This window comes from Mus pahari, chromosome 12 (assembly GCF_900095145.1).
Source record: "Mus pahari chromosome 12, PAHARI_EIJ_v1.1, whole genome shotgun sequence".
Lineage (NCBI taxonomy): Eukaryota > Metazoa > Chordata > Mammalia > Rodentia > Muridae > Mus > Mus pahari.
In genome coordinates, this window is record NC_034601.1 from 83,134,282 (window position 1) to 83,152,128 (window position 17,847).

Genomic DNA, 17,847 nt, shown 5'->3' on the forward strand with positions numbered 1-17,847 from the left:
AAATCAGTGTATTTCAGAGAAACTCCCCATGTGTGATAGCAGTGTTCACCTCAGACAAGGCACAGAATCTTCCTGTGAGTCTACCAGAGGCTGAGTGGATGATAGGGAACGTGCAGAAATACATAGTGAAATACTCAGACATAAACTCATGTCACCTGCACCAAAAAGGATGAGTCTGAAGGGTATATTGCATGTCAGAGCAGGCACGGGAGGACAAAACTGCAGGAGCTTACTTCTGAAGAAGCTAAATAAGTCAGCCCCACAGAGGTAGTGAGCAGACTGATTACCACAGACTGGAGATCAACAGAAGTTAGTAATGGATACAAACAGCAAGAGGGGAAGTGGGTTACTAACTGAGCAGCTAAGTGGGTAACTGAGAAATCTAGCCACGCTGCAGAGAGCGGGGAGGATGACTTTTGTGTTCCTAGCACAAAGGGTAATGTCTAGGTGTTGGTAAGATGGATTAAGCTAGTGAACACTGCTGGGTTCTCTCCAGAAAAGTTAGATTTTTACCAGCATTGTAGGTAAGTTCTAAAGAAACAAACTGTAAACAGGACAGTGCAGGGGGCAGGAAACAGCTCAGTGGCTTCCGCCCTGACTCCCCCACCCTGCAGCTCGTGGCTCTCCCTGCTCTCCCGCTCTGCTGCTGGCAGCCGGATCCAGATCTGCTCTGTTCTGAGCGCTTTGTTCTATACTCTGTTTCAGGGGCTGGCTGAACTTTGCTTTCGATAACCTACCACTTAACCGTGGCTGTCTCTTCCTCCGAGCTCTGTTAATGATGGTTCTTCCCATGTAAGTTTTGCCTGAGCTTTAATCGTCCACTTGTCAGCAACTGTCTCCCTACCTGTAGCATGCTTTAACAGAAGGAGTCGGCTTCACACCCCTGTCTGTCTCTTGAGGGTAGATTTCATAGTGAGCAACTTGGACATACTTGTTGGAGGAAAGAAACTTTGAAAACAGTGTTTCCAGATAAATATCTTGAGACATAAGAAATAGTATTTGGTTTGTTCCTGATTCCAATTGACAGTTTCAAAAGTCTTGACTTCCATTTCTGGTACCAGGGAATTAGGCACACTCCTGAAAATCTGTGCTGCTCCATTGCTTGTAGCAAAGCTGTGTACAGTATCTTCTCTTTTATAGCTCACTCCTTGTAAGTCATGTTCAAGCAGCAGGGTGAAGGTTGGTGGGTGCTTTGCCCAGAACTGTTCTGCATACTGTTAGTGATTTTAAGTTTTACAGAGTGACCATTATGCCTGCTCTATGAATCTTGCAGAATTTAATCAAATACCATCTTTAGTCTGTTGCATTTACAAGGATGACTGTCAGAGCATTGTATTTGTTACTACAGTCAGGTCACCATCCCTCAATAGTAACTTTAAATGGAAATAGCATCAACTCACCAGTTAAAAGATACAGACTAACTGGATTAGAAAATAAGAGCCAACTATCTGTTGCTTTAGACATACTGGCAAAGGTATAAGGAAACCAAGTCAGAGGATAAAGGTCAGCTTACCCAGAAAATGGAGGTTGGAAAGAAGCTGCCATAGCTAATCTCATACCAGAACTAGTCAGAAGAGAGAAACTACTGATAGAACAGTTGTAAGTATTGATGTGCCTCCCAGTCTCTTGAAACAAACAGGAAAGGTTCTGCTGCAGTAGTGACAGGAGACGTTAACACTCCACTCTCACTTTTTTTTTTTTTTTTTTTTTGGTTTTTCGAGACAGGGTTTCTCTGTATAGCCCTGGCTGACCTGGAACTCACTCTGTAGACCAGGCTGGCCTCGAACTCAGAAATCCGCCTGCCTCTGCCTCCCGAGTGCTGGGATTAAAGGCATGCGCCACCACGCCCGGCCCCCACTCTCACTTTTATACAGGTCTTCAAAACTCAGTCAGCAAATGGAGTTCAATAATATCATAGGGCAGTTGGAATTACCAGATGTTTATAAAACGGTCTATCCAGCAGATAAGAAAACACATTCTTCTCAGTGCCCCATGGAGCTATCCATCAAACTTGTAAGGTAGACCAACAGCGGTACTTCCCAACCTGTTCTACAGAATAGAAAGTGAAAGTACTTGTTCTGTAAAGCTGGTTTTACCCTGATATCAACACCACATAGGGGCAGAACAAAGAGAAGAACTGCAGATCGTTTAATCTGATGAACGTAAATGTAAAAATTTTCAACAAAACATTTGCAAACTGAATTCAAGAATACTTCAAGAAAAAAAAAAATCACATCACTACCAAGTTGGTTTCATTCCAAGGTTGTAGGACGGTGCATCTGTGACTTTATGATGATGCAAAAAAGGCCTTTACCGGAGTTTTGGCAGTTCTAGACAAAGGAGAGACAGAAGGAACATCATTAGCGTGGTAGACTGTGTGCCGTGAGTGTGTGGTCAACATTGCACTAACACTCAGAAACGAGGCAGATTTTCTCTGATGTCATACTTGAGCTCTTACCCAGAGCACCAGGAAAGAGCAGAAAATTAAAAGACTGTAATAGGACATATCATGCTGACCTGTTTGTACATGATGTGGTCCTACGTGTAAGGCATCCTGTGCGCTCCAGCAAACTTGGAGGACTAATGTGTATTTTAGGAAAGTCTCAGGACACAAATTCAGTGGGATCTCTGTACCAGTGGTGAACTTGCTGGGAAAGTGCCCACTCTTCATACTTAGCAATAACAACAAAAACTGTAGAAATAGGCCAGCTACATAGATTGAACTTGAAAGACATCAAAGAAATGGAAAGCAGTGGTAGAAGATGGCAGATTTTCCTGTGCTCATGAATCAACAGGATTAATGTGGCAGAAACGGAGCATGTTACTGAGCAGGCTACAGGTTCAGTGCAGCCCCTAACAAAGTTAAATACATACAACTAGGAGAAGAGAATTCTGAAGCCCACATGGAAGATAAAATACCCTGTCTAGCCAAGTCAGTCCTAAGAGAAAGCATCCTTCTGGAAGTTCCACAGTACCCGAGTCAGAGCTACACTACAGAACCATAGTGACGAGGACAGCACGCCTCAGGCACGGACGCAGACTTGTACACCCTGTGGGACTGAACCGAGAACCCGGAGATGAGCCCGTGTGGCTATAGAAACCTAATTGTTGACCCAGGTGTGAAAAACATACTGGAAAAGTGATAACTTCAAAAAATTTTACCTGGGAAAGCTTGTTATCCAGCATGCAAAGAATGAAATCAGATCCCTGTCTTTAATCTGCACAAAAATCAATTCAAAGTGGATAAAAGACCTTAATATAAACCATGAGATGCTGAGGGGGACGTTAGGGAAAGCACATCAGAATACAGACACAGGCAAGAACTTTCAAGAAAAAGACTCTTAACAGCACTGGAAGTAAGCCCAAGAATTTGCAAGTGGGATTCCATGAAATTAAAGGGATGGGAAGTGAGCATAGTACAGAGACAGGCTACAGAACGGGAGATCTCTAACAGCCATGCTTTAGACAGGCCATGGTTAGAAAGTATAAGGAACTACAGAAATTAAACACCAACCCTCCAATTTTGTAATCAGCAACTGAGCCAATAAACTGAACAGTTTTCAAAGGTACAAACGCAGATGGCCAGTAAACATTTCAAGATGTGTTTAGCATGTTTAGTGATCAGGTAAAGCTTAGAACTATGGGACAAAAATAATAGACGATGTGGTGAATGAATACGTAAAATAGATAACAACTCGTTGTGTCACTTACTATTATAAAATACATACAGAGCAATTGTACAAGCTTAGAAGTTAGCACACTTGCCAGGCATGGTGGCTCATTTCTATATTCCCAGCATTTGGGAGGCTGAGGCAGAGAATTGTCAAAATCTAAGGCCAGCTGGGGCTGCCTAGTAAGTTCTAGACTAGCCTAGGCTACAGAGAAAGGTCCTGTCTCAAAACAAAACACAAGCTAAAAGTAATACACAACACTTTTTAGTTGAGAGTGTCAGAAGAATTAAAGGCAAAATATTAAGTTCTGTGTTGAGTTGAGTGCTGTGTGATAGACCCCTGTGGTCATTCCCAGCGAGGTCTTGCTGCTTGTACAGTAAGCGCAGGTGTTACCCGGAGTGAAGCCGACCACCACGAGCAAGTCCGCTCTGTCTCTGCCATAGCAAGGTGATTGTTGCTTGTCAGGTTTTCAGCACATGTAGCGCACGGGACATCTGATAGATGCGAGACTTCTGGTTAACTAGCCAGGAGTCAGGTGTTTGGATAATCAAGTTTAGTTTTGGATTTGGGGCTTCAGGTGTAGGGGGTTGGCACAGACAAACCCTGCTGTTGCTCAAGGCTCTACTGTAGGGCAAAATGCTATGTTAATGTAAATCCAGATAGGCACCAACTTTCTTACCAGTCACGGATTCTCCAGCACCACACAAGGCCATGTGTTGCAAGATGTGAATTAGGTTAGGGATGGGTCAATAGAATAGCGAGTTATGGAATTGGTTCTGAGCCTATGGCGAGCTGAGGCTGACAGTGGTCATCAGCCTGCTGACCTGTTTACTGGGAATTCACTTTCTGTACTCAGTCACTGGCTTGCCTCTGATTTGTAGTACCTTTTAGGGTGAATGGACGGAAGCGCTGCTGGCTTCCTGATCCTTCACAGTGTAGAACAGAGGTTGGCTACATAGTAATTATCAGGTTTGGGGCTGTCTGGTCTCTGCTGTAGCTACAAATCTGCTTTAAGCACAGACAGCCATAAACACTTCAGATGCGCGAGCTGGCTGTGTTCCCATACGACTTTGTTTTGCCAAAACAAAGTTTGAGGCCCTGTCTTTGCGAATCTGCTTTATTTTGAGGTAAGATATATAAAAAATGAGCAACCTTAATAACCAAAAATCTTTGTTTCTCTTGCAGTTTCTTCTTAAAAATTTTATCTTTTTAATGTGCACAAGCGTAGGCTCACTTCCCACAGTGTGCATTTAGAGGGTAACTTGTGTGAGCCAGGTCTTTCCATCTACCGTGTGAGTCCCAGAGATTAAGCTCAGGTTGGGTACTGAGTGCTCTTAGCCACTGAGCAATCTTACCAGCCCTTGGGTGTTCTTTAAACTGCTGACTAATTTGAAATTACAGCAAAACAAGTCAGTCCTCTCAGGCAGCTCATGCCTCGATGGACTTCGACACAAAGTGAGAGATGTGCTTTGTTTTCACCCGCCTTCCTTAGGGAGCCGTTTTCTTTTTTGACAGAGGTGTGTACTTATCTGTGCACGTAGGGACTGGGGGGGGGGGGTAGGAACACAGGTTTACGTCAGGTATCGTCTAAGTTTTACCTGTCGCCTTCATTTGTGGGACTTGGTCTCTCACCAGACCAGAGTGTGGGTAGACTGGCTGGCCAGTGAGCCCTGGGATCTGGGCACCCACACAGTGCAGCCACATGCACATGTCTATATCAAGGCCACTGTCATTTTCTGCTGTCTGGTCCCCTTACTTGTGTCTCTGTTAAACTCTTTGTTAGATTATTAGCTCCCTGAGGGTGTAGGTTGGGACCTTTGCCCTTTTGATTACAATCTCCCAATTTTCCTTTGGAATTGAACCTGTTCCCCCTTAGCTGTGCCTGGTACATTAGTCAGGTGCCCTGCCCATAGGCTGATTTCCTGGATTTCTGTGTGAGTCATAATATAGAAAGGATAGTGATTGGCACTGTGTGAGCCTGCTGGGACCCCATTTGTTAGTTCTGCCTTCCAGATCCGTGGGGCTGTGCTGATCCCTGAATAGTGTGGACTTAATCACCATTCCAGTTTCCATATTGATTGTGACTATTTTTTCTTTTTCTCTTTAAAAATGAAAACATAAAACAGCCAGAGACCGCCGCTGCTTTGAAACGTACAGTAGAATCCCTGATGGACCGAGGCGCCATTGTGAGGAATCTGGAAAACCTGGGTGAGCGTGCACTCCCATACAGGATCTCCAGTCACAGCCAGCAGCACAGCCGAGGAGGGTAAGTTTCTCCATGAGATGGATTCAGTGTGGGTTTGGGAAAGAATACTGAGCATCTTAGAAATTGTCACAGTGCCGCTGCCCTCAGGTTCCGGGTGTTCTGGGTGTCCTTCAGGTATCACTTACAAAAGCAGTGTTATGTCTCAGATTGGGATGTTAGACTGACCAACCAGGTGGGTCAGAACGGAAAGCCAGGAACAGAGTCACAGCTTACAGGCTCCTGCTGGGGGGAGCTCTGTTTTCAGCTTCAGAACGTTTACCTTCAGAATACCTCAGGTTACACGTACATAGGCAAAGTAAGTTTCTTTGGCCTGGAGCCGGAGCCAGCTGCACAGAGGGAAATCTGGCCACTCCACACAGTGCTCAGTTTTCTGAAGGTGTGTTCTGTCCAGGCCTCTCACTCGGTCTCTGTACCTTGTGCAGTCACCAGCGTCCCTGGACATCCTTGGGTACTGGCTTCAAGTGTCACCTTTGAATTGTCTTGGAGACATCACCAGGGCACTGCTTTATTCCTGTGGTTTCACAGTGTGTGCAGCGCACTCGGGTGGTCCAGGAAGTCACACACTGCAGACACAGTCATTGTGTCGCCTTGATTTGTGTTCAGCTTCTTGTGAGGGCCTTGCCAGATTGCCTGAGTGTTGCTAGGAAACAGAAAGAACCAGTGGCTGGGCTTCTTCCGCAGTCACAACAAGGATAGAGTGTGTGTGTGTGTGTGTGTGTGTGTGTGTGTGTGAGAGAGAGAGAGAGAGAGAGAGAGAGAGAGAATAGAAGAGCCCCTAGCAAAGAAGGGGTTTTGCAGTTCACTACAGGTGTGCACCGTGAGCAAGCACCACAAGGAAGACCTCAGGTTTTAGGCTTGTGTTGCTGAGGACAGTCATTGCCTGCATTTATCTGTAGAAGGTCCTGAATACTAATTTACAGAGATTTGGAACAAGCAAACATTGGGTGTGTGACATCAGTTCATGTGAGGGCCTTATATGGCCTTTCTCTCTATAGACACATTAGCATATCAATGTGAGGAGCCCTTCTGTAAGAAGTGCTCATCTGTGCCCCCTCCCCCCCCCCCCCGTGTATGTGTGTGTGTGTGTGTGTGTGTGTGTGCACTCGCAAGTCAGAGGACAGCTCTTGACAGTTGGATCTCTCTTGCTACCTTGTAGGATCTAGGAATTGAGCTCAAGTGGTCAAGTTTGTATGCAAGCTTTTCCACGTGAGCCATGTTGCTGGCCCGAGCATGACACTTTCCTTCTATATAGTAATGAATGTTTTCCACAGTGTTTTCTGTTAAATGAGCCTGTGAGGTCTAGTATATTTAGAATTGCCTGCCTTAGGGAGTTTGAAGCCAGTTGGATTCTTCAGAGTCATTAAGCTTGGCCTTCCCTGTAGGAGGCATTTCTCCATTTGATAGATAGCTTATATGCATTGTGAGTAATCAAGAAGTGTCACACACATGATATACCACTGAAAGTGCACTAAAAATGGCAAAGAAACAAGATTGGTTTGTCGATGATGTGTTTAGCGTTTAAAGTGTTGGTTCATCTCAGCGGCCCTGAAGGTTGTGACGTGTACTCAGAGTTTGGCCAAGGCACAGATTCTGTGTGCAGGAGTCAGTATATATCTAGAACAGTATGTGCCATTAATTAAATACGCCTGCATGTCCTCCAGGGCCCACATTCATACGCTGCCGTGCCATGTGCTACAGGCGAAGGCATCCACAGGTCTCAGATGATGCTTGGCCTGGTTGGGGTTGCTGGTGTCACAGCTGTCAGTTGATTGGATGACTTGGTGCTTGTGCTCCATAGGTAGCAGCAAGGGGAGTTTGAATAGTGATGCTCTCACTGCAAGAGTAGTGCTAGACACAGATCAGAGAGTCTGCCACATGCCTGCTTCTCAGTAGGACAGAGCAGTGCACTGCCGTTCTCTTAGATCCTTCCCCAGTTGACCCCTTGTTGCCCAGAGGCCAAGCAGGCTGAAGGAAGAGAGTAAGGAGAGAAATGCTTAGGTGGGGAAAGGTTTCAGTTGGAGGGTTAGCCTCCCCTGGTGAGGAAGGTACACTTTGAAAGTGGTTTTGATATTATTATTTATTTATAACCAGTTTATGCTGAAAAGAGAAACGTCATTATTGCACATACTGATTTGGTCAGGTCCTTGAGAAGCAGGTATGTTCTGGAAACTGGCCTGCAAATCTGTTACTGGGAACTTGCTTGCCCCCACAACACCTTGATGGGGAAACTGGCAGGCCAGTGTACAGATGAAGTGCTCACTGTCTTCAGGGGTTGTGGAATTGCAGACTTGTTTATTCTCAGCTGAGGATCATCTAAAACTTATTAAAAATGTTCTTGTGTGTTCCACCTGGCTCCAAATGGGGCCTGGTCTGTCTGGTCACCCTTATCAAAGATGGTGACAAGGTCTCAGACACCTGTAGCTTTTATGTGTATAATTTTTCTGTGTTCCCAAGGGCAGCATGTGGCAAGTCAGCTGGCTGCCAGATCATGACCTTGTAACAGAGCAGGCTTGAACAGATCTTCTGCCTCTTGGGCCCAGTAGGAGCGGTTGGGAGCCTTTGCTCTCATGGATCAGCTTTCCAGATAGAAGCCCTGGCTTCAGTTACCACCTGTTGTCACAGGCAGTGCCTGGAACCTAGAGCTGCCGGTCTCAGACAAGCTGGCAAGTATTCTTCCCTTTGGATTCACTCTGGTCCCACTCAGGTCTCTGCAAGCTCACCTCGAACCTGTCTATTTGGTGGAAGGGATACCTTTGGGAGGTATCACCTGTTGTCACACACTGTAAAGGGAGCAACGGGAGTGGATGTTTCCCTGGCCTTTGCTAAAAAGGGCTAGCATCTTCCTGAGGCCTAGTGATGCCCTGCTGCAGACACGCAGTCAGACTCACTCAGGGCTGCATACAGTTTGAAGCTCTTTGCACTGGGCGCTGCAGGGAGGACAGAAGATCTCTCAGAGCTGAACTTGCGAGCCTCAGGCAGCCTGTGACTGCCCAGGAGACTGGACTCACTTTCATGTCCATGAGAACGCTTTAGTTGTGAAAGGACTTCTGGCCTTAAGTTTGGGTAGACGCTTATGGTACAGTTCTGCTGGCTGTGTGCAGGACACCCTGCCGGTTACAGCTGAGCAGAATGAGCAGCTCTTTGGTGAATGAGTGGGATTTTACGGACTGCTCCCAAGTATGTCTGCAGCTTCCTTACTCTGAGAGCGCTGGCACCCTCTCTAGAGGAGATTCAGTCTCCTCTGTAGTTTTCCTATTAGTTAACATTTCTGTCTTCTTATGTTTTCCTGCCAGTGTCAAGTCAAGGCCTGTGCCTTGGCTCTGTTTCTGTGTGTGCATGTTCTGTAGCTTGTTTTGGGGCGGGGATGCTGTGTCCTTGAAGGTTTCTTTTAAGTGGCATTTCCCCCAAGATTTGTAGAATTACTCATTTTTACAATGCATGAGAGCCAACAGATGGGTAGAAAAAGAAATGGGTTTGTCTGTAGACAGCCTTTGGCATTAAGGTGAATAACCTGCTGCCTCTGTGATGTCTGGGAAAGGTTTAACCAAGACAGTCTAGGAACAGGCATCCACACAGATGACTCTGTCTTCAAACAGACGAGTTCCTGGATGCTCTGCTGCTGCAGACTCCCCACCCACCAGGAGCCACTGAGCGCTTCAGTGGAAAATTCCACTGTGTGCCACTGGGAAGGGGAGGGTGTCTGAGCAGGACGGTGACAAAGAGCATAACTCCAATGTAAGAGAGCTCTGTTTGTGGGGCTCAGACAAGAGGAGTTTGAAAGAATGTGACCTTTTTATCTAAGAACATTACCAACACCTCTAACAGTGGGGCTGGAGGGCTCAGCCCTGGGCAGTGACATAGCCTGATTCTGACCTTGCGGTGCTGAAGGGCGAGGGCTAGCTTTTAGAGGAGTAGCAGGTCTGGAAGCTGGTTCCCTGGGAGAGGACTGCTGTGCAGGGAGCCAGCTTGAGCACATTGTTCCCAGTATTGGGCATGACCTGCCCTCTGAAGCCATTTCTCTGGGCCTTTTCAGATCTTTGGAGCCCTGGCCCTTGTAGTGGAGAGTTTGATGGAGTTAAATTGTCTCAAATTCAGAGGAGGGTAAGTTGCCACCTGTAGGCCATTTTGTGCAGAAGCAGAGTTCACTGCTCTCTGGCTTTTGAACATTGCATCTGTCATGAGATGTGCTTTAGTGCTATGAACCTGTTTTGGCCCCAGCTCTCCTTGCTTGGAGGCAGTGAGCACCTCACTTCCACCTCTGTGGTGTTGGTGTGCAGCTCAGCAGAGAAGGGAGCAGTTTGGGGACAGCAGGGGACAGCTCCGTATAGTTAGAACCACATGCAGAAAACAGAGCTTTAAATGTAAACACTGCTGGGCTCTGTGTTCAAGGCCGCCATAGGACTGCTTACCCCATCTGGCTGCCTGCCTGTTTTCTCTGTGTACAGCATGTGCTTAAAAAGGCTGGGTTGTGTACTGTAATTAGACTTTTAGATTATCACACTGACTTTTTTTCCCAAAATGTTCTGTCCACTCATTGGTTCAGTTAATGATTAAAATAAAAATGGGAAATGGAAACTGATTGGAGTGTTTTGCTGTCACTGTTTGATTGGGTTGTCCTCTTTCAGGCCTGTTGGGCGGTTGCAGGGGAGTCATAGTTGTAAGTGGTTTTACCATGAGTGACATGGATGGAAATGAGAGAGGTCCACACACCAAGACCTTCCACGCTTTGCCTAAGTCGCTATGCTCAACAGTTGTTCCATTGTGGGGCTGCAGTCCTGAAAGCAAGTGAGGTACATTCCCAAGCCCCTGGAGACCCTGGTCTCTCTTTAGCCTTATTCATGTCTCCTTCCCTGGATCTGCAGGCGGTTGTAGGGCGCTGATAGCAGAACTGCCTTCTTGGCACAGGTCTGGCTTTATGCCTTCATAGGCTGTCAGGAGGAAGACAGCGTGCTACATCTGAAACTCGCCATCCTCCAGGGGTGTAGGAGGCACAGCTGTAATGGGGCTGGGGTGGTCTCTCTCAGTGCTCTGTTGTCTGGGCCCACGGCTGAGTGTGGATGGAGTGGGGATCTTATGGAAGTTGTAGAAGCCTGGACTAATAGACCAGTGACTTAAAATGTCAGTTGGCCAAAGGACTGTTCTAAGAGGCTGACACCTGTGCATCTGGTTGCTTCGGCCTTCTGAGGTTTGTGTGCAATGCACATTTGCCTGAGTTTATTTAGATAAGTAGTTAAGAAAGAAAAGGATACTGTGGAAGCAACCAGGAACCTTGCAGCTGTTTTTTTTTGTGTGTAAGAAGCCATGGATAGACTGGGCCACTCCAACACACAGATTGAGTATGCCTGGACCTCAAGGAGGAGGAAGATGGTAGTGGTGGTTTGGCTTTCAAGGAGAGGTGAATGCAGTGTATCTGCCCATCTCTGAGCTACTTTCCCCCTTCTCTGTTGGGTGTTTCCTTTTCATGGAAATTTCCATGGTGTAATGGGGAGCCTGGGGAGTAGAAACAGTCTTTGCCCACATCAGCCCCAGGCACAGATCAGCAAAGTGATAAGCTTGAAATGATAGTCACATGCTGTGGTTGTGGGCACAAACCTGCTTGCAGTTTGGCCAGAGCTCTTGTTTGGGTTTGGTTGCCAATGGACTGGAAGACTGGTGGAGTAAGTTAAAGGGTAAAGGACACGGGGTTTGGTAGCAGTGGAGACTCCCAGAGGCCAAGAAGCAGCTGATTCTGAAAACCTCCAAACCTGTGGTTATCCTTGAGAAGCCTCCAGAGTACCAGTACTGTGTACCAAGGGATGAGGTGCAGTCTAGGGCCTGGCTTCCACAGGATGCTGTGGAAAATGCAGACCAGTTCCCTTTCTGGTTGTCATTTCCTCAAGTGAGAAGGATTGGGCTATATCTTCCTACCTATCAGTTACAGCCTATAATTCTGCAATTCTTTTGTGTCTAGTAGTGGAAGGGCCTGATCCCTGCGATCCTCACTGCAGGGCACGCACGCGCACACACATGGCAGCGGGGTGAGCTAAGGAGGCCGTAGAAGCCTCCCAGTCTCTGTTCTAGTTGACATTGGATTGTGACGTTAAGAGAGACTAGAAAAGAATGCCGGGCAGGACCGACACTCAGCTTCATGGCCTCTTCTTCATTTCCTCAGCTGACACACAAGGTTCCTACTGCCCTCCTGAAGACACGAAGGCATGTTGAAAATTAAAATGCATAAGACTCTTCTCTTCAAGGTCTGCACTGGGAGGTTTCTGGAACATCTGCTCTGCCAGAGCCCATCCTGGGCTTTCTTTTTGCTCTTACCGCAGAGAGCTACTTAAAGCTTTGTGTGTGCGTTTGGATGAGTTGGTACGCAGTGACCAGGAAGGCCGCAGCCATCACCTGGAAGGTGGCTGAGCTGGCTGTGGGCATCTGTAAGCACACTGTTTCTTTCACCGTCAAGATTTTTCTGCCCCTAAGTGTGCTTGAGGAATCCGTGAGGCAGTTGAGTGGGAAGTGGAAGAAAGCACAGCCTACTGTTTACTGTAGCGAAAGCCAAGGTTGGCTCAGAACTGGTGTTTAAGTGAGTTGCCTCTGGACTATAGGAAGGATAGAACTTAGAACTCACAGAGGAGGAGGAGGCTTGGGGCACCATAGGGCTGACAGCAGTGCTGATGCATTCCGGGCCAGGATGCCGGAACAGAATCTGTCCCTCCTTGCTCCCTGCCAGTGCAGGGCTGTGCATGGACAGAAGCAGGAAACATTAAGCAAAGTATGAGTGAGTGAGTGAGTGAGGCAGGCCTCTTAGAGAGTGTGCTGTGGTTAGGAAGAACATTTGATAAATACCCAGTAAAAGGACGAATGGACAATTGGAAGAAAAGAAGGTGCTGGGGACTGTGTTGGATTAAAGCATTCCACCCACCACCAAGTAGCCAAAATGAAATAAATGAGTAAAAGATACTAGCCGTTAGCATGGAGGAGGTGGTTTAAGACAGTTCCCACGGAACATTCTAGACTCTGCTTTCTAGCCTTGCTTAAGGTAAGTAATCACAATTTAGTTTCGAACAAGTGAGCAATTCATAAATTGGGTGGTTACAACCCTTTAGTTTGTGTGTATGTGTTGGGTCAAAATAAATGGAATTAAACCTTGGAGAGAGACTGTGGGGAAGTTGGTGCGAAGCCCCTATAACCATCACAAGCCATTACCTCTTCATTGAGTAAAGACATACATTGTGTGTGGCCCCAAGAAGTCATTTGAGTGGTATGGTGGCCTGACTGAGAAATGTCCCACATAGGCTCCTGTATTTAAGTGCTGAGTGTCAAGCTGGTACTATAGGAACGTTTAGGAAGTGCAGCATTGCTGGAGGAAGTGCCTGACTGTGGGTGGGCTTTGGAGGCTAACTCTGGTTTTAAATTGTATCTTACTGTTGTAAGTTGTACCAACTTCTGTATCGGTCAGGATTCTCTAGAGTCACAGAACTGATGGGTAGTCTCTGTATACTAAGGGAATTTGTTGATGACTTACAGTCTGCAGTCCAACTCCCAACAATGGTCAGCAGCAGCTGTGAATGGAAGTCCAAGGATCTAGCAGTTGCTCAGCCCCACAAGGCAAAGAAGAATCTTCCTTCTTCCAATGTCCTTATGTAGGTCTCCAGCAGAGGGTGTGGCCCAGATTAAAGGTGTGTGCCACCACACCTGGATCTGGGATTTGCTTTGTCCCAGATGGCCTTGAACTCAGAGATCTTTGGTCTGTTCCATTTACAACTTTTTAAATAGAGGCGTATTTTATTTTTGTTTTAAATTACTTTGTTTTTATTTTTAATTAAATTTTGAGAGTTCTTTGTATGCTAGCTTCAGGTCTTTTATTAGAGATATAATTAGCAAATCCTGACTACATCTTGCCTTTTTACTTAAAGAATTGTCTTTACTGTCGATGGTCTCCTTTGTTGTGTTTTCCTATTATTAACTGTACTTTTTGTACTGTCTGATGGATCTTGGCTTAGACTCAAGGTCAGGAAGTCTTTCTTTCTTTTTTTTTTTTTGATATTTAATGTTTGATTTCAGTTTGTTCCATTTTTTGAGTTAGTTTTCCTGTATGGTACACAAGTAAGGAACAAAATGTACCTTTTCAAGCATTAAGGAAAAGACTTTTCTCCTGTGTCCTGTCTTTGCACCTTAATAATAATAATAATAAAAGAATCAATTATACTTGTCTGCATGGGTCTGTGTGCTCACACTGTCCGCGTGGGTCTGTGGTCACACTGTCTTCGTGGGTCTGTGGTCACACTGTCCGCATGGGTCTGTGGTCACACTGTCCGCGTGGGTCTGTGTGGAGTCACACTGTCTGCGTGGGTCTGTGTGGAGTCACACTGTCCGCATGGGTCTGTGTGGAGTCACACTGTCCGCATGGGTCTGTGGTCACACTGTCTTCATGGGTCTGTGTGGAGTCACACTGTCCGCATGGGTCTGTGTGGAGTCACACTGTCTGCATCACTATTACTTTTTAAGGCTTGGGAAGAGGTGATGTTTGTTGCTCTGCCCTATTCTCTATCAGAGGTGTTTGGCTGTTGTGCATTCTTGGTATTTCTATTTGCACTTGAAAATTAAGTTTGTTGGTCTTTTATTTGAGATGTTGAAACTGTGAGTCAGACTGAGCAGACATCTAAACTATTGAAAAATTCTTACCCATTGTCAGTCTTAATAACAGAAAGGTTCTCTGTTATAATCTTTATTTAGAATAAGAAAACTTTGCATTGGAAATATAGATGCCATAGTAAATGTATATAACATGGGCAATGTTCAAGAAGGTTAAAGCAAGAGGTATGAATTTTAAAGGCAAAAAACCAAACCAACCCAAAAGACATTTATTTAAGGCCCTTGGATCCACGGAGGGTCCAAGGAGGTTGAGGCAGGAGCGCCAGAGTCTGCTGCTTCCTGCTGACTTTTCTTGCCCTATTGCTCTCAAGCATCTCCAGTACCGTGCTAGGGGACATCTTTGTTCTTTGTCTGGGGATGGGGATATCCACACTTGGTGAGATGCTAGTTATAGGATTTTAGAAAATCTTCTCTTTACTTATATGGTTACTGAAGTTATCATACTTTTTTCCTCGCTCCTCAGTGAAGTGAATTCTGTTGGCTGGTTGTTTTCTAATATTAATTCAGCACTACATTCTTGGGAGACACTATACTTGGATGTGATAACATTGTCCTCACGTGTCACTGTGGTCAGGTCATGGATTGTTGCTGATGTTTTCATCTTCCTGGTTTGTCCCCTGTGGTATCTGTGTTTGGTTTTGTTATAAGGTGATATTAACCCCATAAACAAGTTGAGGTGTGTTTTCCAGCTTTCCCTGAGTTTGTGTTAGAGTTGGTGACTTTCCTTCATGGATACAAAACTATGTCGGTGATCTACTTCTTCTAAAATGAACTTTGACTCTTATCTGAAATGTCAAACTCATTAAACAGGTTATCCACAGTATTCCCCAGTGTTCTTATATTCACAAAATTTGCAATCATTTCACCTTTGTTGTTCTCAGGATTGATGTGTTCCTATTGCACTGCCTGGTGAGAGCCCTGCTAATTTTAGTGATACGATAAATTAGTATCTGGTCTCACTCATGTTCTAGTTTACCTTTTTGTTTTGTTTTTCTTTTTTTTTTAATTAATTAATTTATTTATATGTACACTGTAGCTGTCTTCAGACACTCCAGAAGGGGGCATCAGATCTTGTTAAGGGTGGTTGTGAGCCACCATGTGGTTGCTGGGATTTGAACTCAGGACCTTTGGAAGAGCAGTCGGGTGCTCTTACCCACTCACAGGTGGATAAGCCTGTTTGCACATAAGGACATAAAGCACCTTCCTGCACTGGGCAGCAGAGGCTAGCCCCAGGGAGGAGTGAGGGGGACGGTAAGCAGATGTCCACCGTGCTAGTGGTGAAGGCAGTGCTCAGCAGGGCAGGGCAGGGCAGGGCAGGGCAGGATAGTGAGGGAGACAGCGGAAGCATGGCTGCGCAGTGAGGCTGCTCTGCAGGGGATACTCAGGGGGCCTCTGAGAAGGCCACAGACATGGGAAGCAGGGATGAGCACTAAGGGGAACATTGGTGGGACTGCACTTTGAGAGTTGGGGGAGCGCAGCTATAAAGATGGATGTCAGCCAGCTAGAACATGGCCAGACCTTGGAGTGTCCTGCTCACAGTCTAACAAACCACGCTGTCCAGAGCAAGCAGTGCAGTGGAGGCCTAACCTCTGCCCCTGCCCTCTGGGTTTCTGAGATACGAGCTCTACATAGCCAGGGCTGACTGAGTAACTCACTGTAGAGGCCAGCTGGCTTTGACTTGAAGTGATGCTCCCACCTTTGTATCTTGAATGCTAGTGTGCACTGCTACACTTGGCTGCTTTTGAGTGTGCACGGCGGAGGTGGGCAGTGGACAGTCCTCGTGACATTGCCCAGCAGGGTATTGATATGATTTTGCCACACGCTGTCTGTCATACCATTTGGCATCACACTGACATGATTAATGAATGTTATACCGACTGTCAGTTCTTGTTCCTACAGGTGAGCGCCAGGTCCTTTTCCTTACTGTGAAAAGCAGCTGACTTATAGCCTGACTGCTTCTTTTAGGTGTACCAAGCCACTAGTAAAGTCCTTGGGAAATTAGAAGACCATTGAATAAATGTTTCCACAAAAAGACTCAGTAGATGATATAAAATCTGTTCTTGTTGATAGGGTAGAAAATTCTACGTACATAGTCTTACAACTGTTGTGATTCCCCGCTGTGCCTGGTGTCACAGCCTTGCCGCTGCGGGGAGGTGGTTCCGGATAAAGCTTACTGGGGCGCAGTGATGGCTGCAGGCTGGAAGGAGGCTGGGTGTGCCCACTGCACTTGCAGCTGAGTGTGAGTGAGTGTGAGTAGTGATCTAGGAGAGTGCAGAGCAGGCATGTTATCCTTCAGATTCAGCATTCACCCGTTTCTGTCTTGTTGCAGGTATTTCTTGGTGGATTTTTATGCTCCAACAAGTGCTGTGGAAAACATACTGGAACACTTGGCTCGAGACATTGACGTGGTTAGACCAAATATTGTGAAACACCCTCTGACCCATGAAGTAAAAGAGTGTGACGGCATAGTCCCAGTCCCACTTGAAGAAAAACTGTATTCAACAAAGAGGAGAAAGAAGTGAGAAAGAAGAGCCACCAGATTTTGCCTTATATTTAATTCTAAGGCACTGTGGGTGCTGATAGGTTGTTGTCTAGGATACTTCAGCCCGTGACCATTTTGCTGCAGGAGGTAGAAACTGCCAGCCGAGACCTGCCCTGTCATCTCTGCTGAGATTTCATCCTTGTGGAGTTTGTCAGGAGTGGGGATGTTCACAGTACCACTGCAGCGTTTCCAAGAGCAAAATGTTTGTCATTCACACTTGATTGTCTTGCAAACCTATATGGAACACAGGGAGCAGAGTAATAAACGTGACTCTTTCAACACTGATGGCTGTATTGCTTCTCCCCCTTCCCCAGCACAGTGTGCCCCCAAAGCTGGCTTCTCCAGTTATGCTGTGACACCCCAAACTTCTATGAGCACCCGGAAGTTTGGGATCTGGGTGAGTCTGTCACTGGACCACTGGACAGTCTACAGAATTTGGGCTTTCTTCTGTCCATGGGGCAGTCAGTGATCTTTGAGGAGGGCCGTGAGTGTTGGGACTGTTGGACCTGCACATTGTCTCACCACTGGCTTCTACTTCCTATCCACTGTCCCTCAGCCCTGGAAGCCTTTGAAGAAGTCAGTGAGATGGTGGCCGCCGGGCTTTTCCCTGGAATAATAGTCCCGGCAATGTTAGTATAGAATAATAGTCATCTCTCATTCTTGGCCTCCCTGGGGCTGGTGAAAGGAGTGGCCCCTCAGACTTCTCAGATGGTCCCTGCTCAGGGTTAATTTTC

At 46.3% G+C, this 17,847-nt stretch overlaps 1 protein-coding gene across 1 annotated transcript in view; it reads left to right on the top strand.

The window, feature by feature from the left end:
- The window catches only part of Mrps6 (mitochondrial ribosomal protein S6), a 54,292-nt gene extending 36,898 nt beyond the window's left edge, over positions 1-17,394 (top strand). Inside the window, exons 2-3 of the mRNA XM_021209635.2 lie at positions 5,798-5,937; positions 16,901-17,394. Of these exons, the coding sequence (XP_021065294.1) occupies positions 5,798-5,937; positions 16,901-17,093 (333 nt within the window). The 3' untranslated portion in view covers positions 17,094-17,394. The remainder of the gene's footprint in view (positions 1-5,797; positions 5,938-16,900) is intronic.
- Positions 17,395-17,847: the final 453 nt, after the last annotated feature.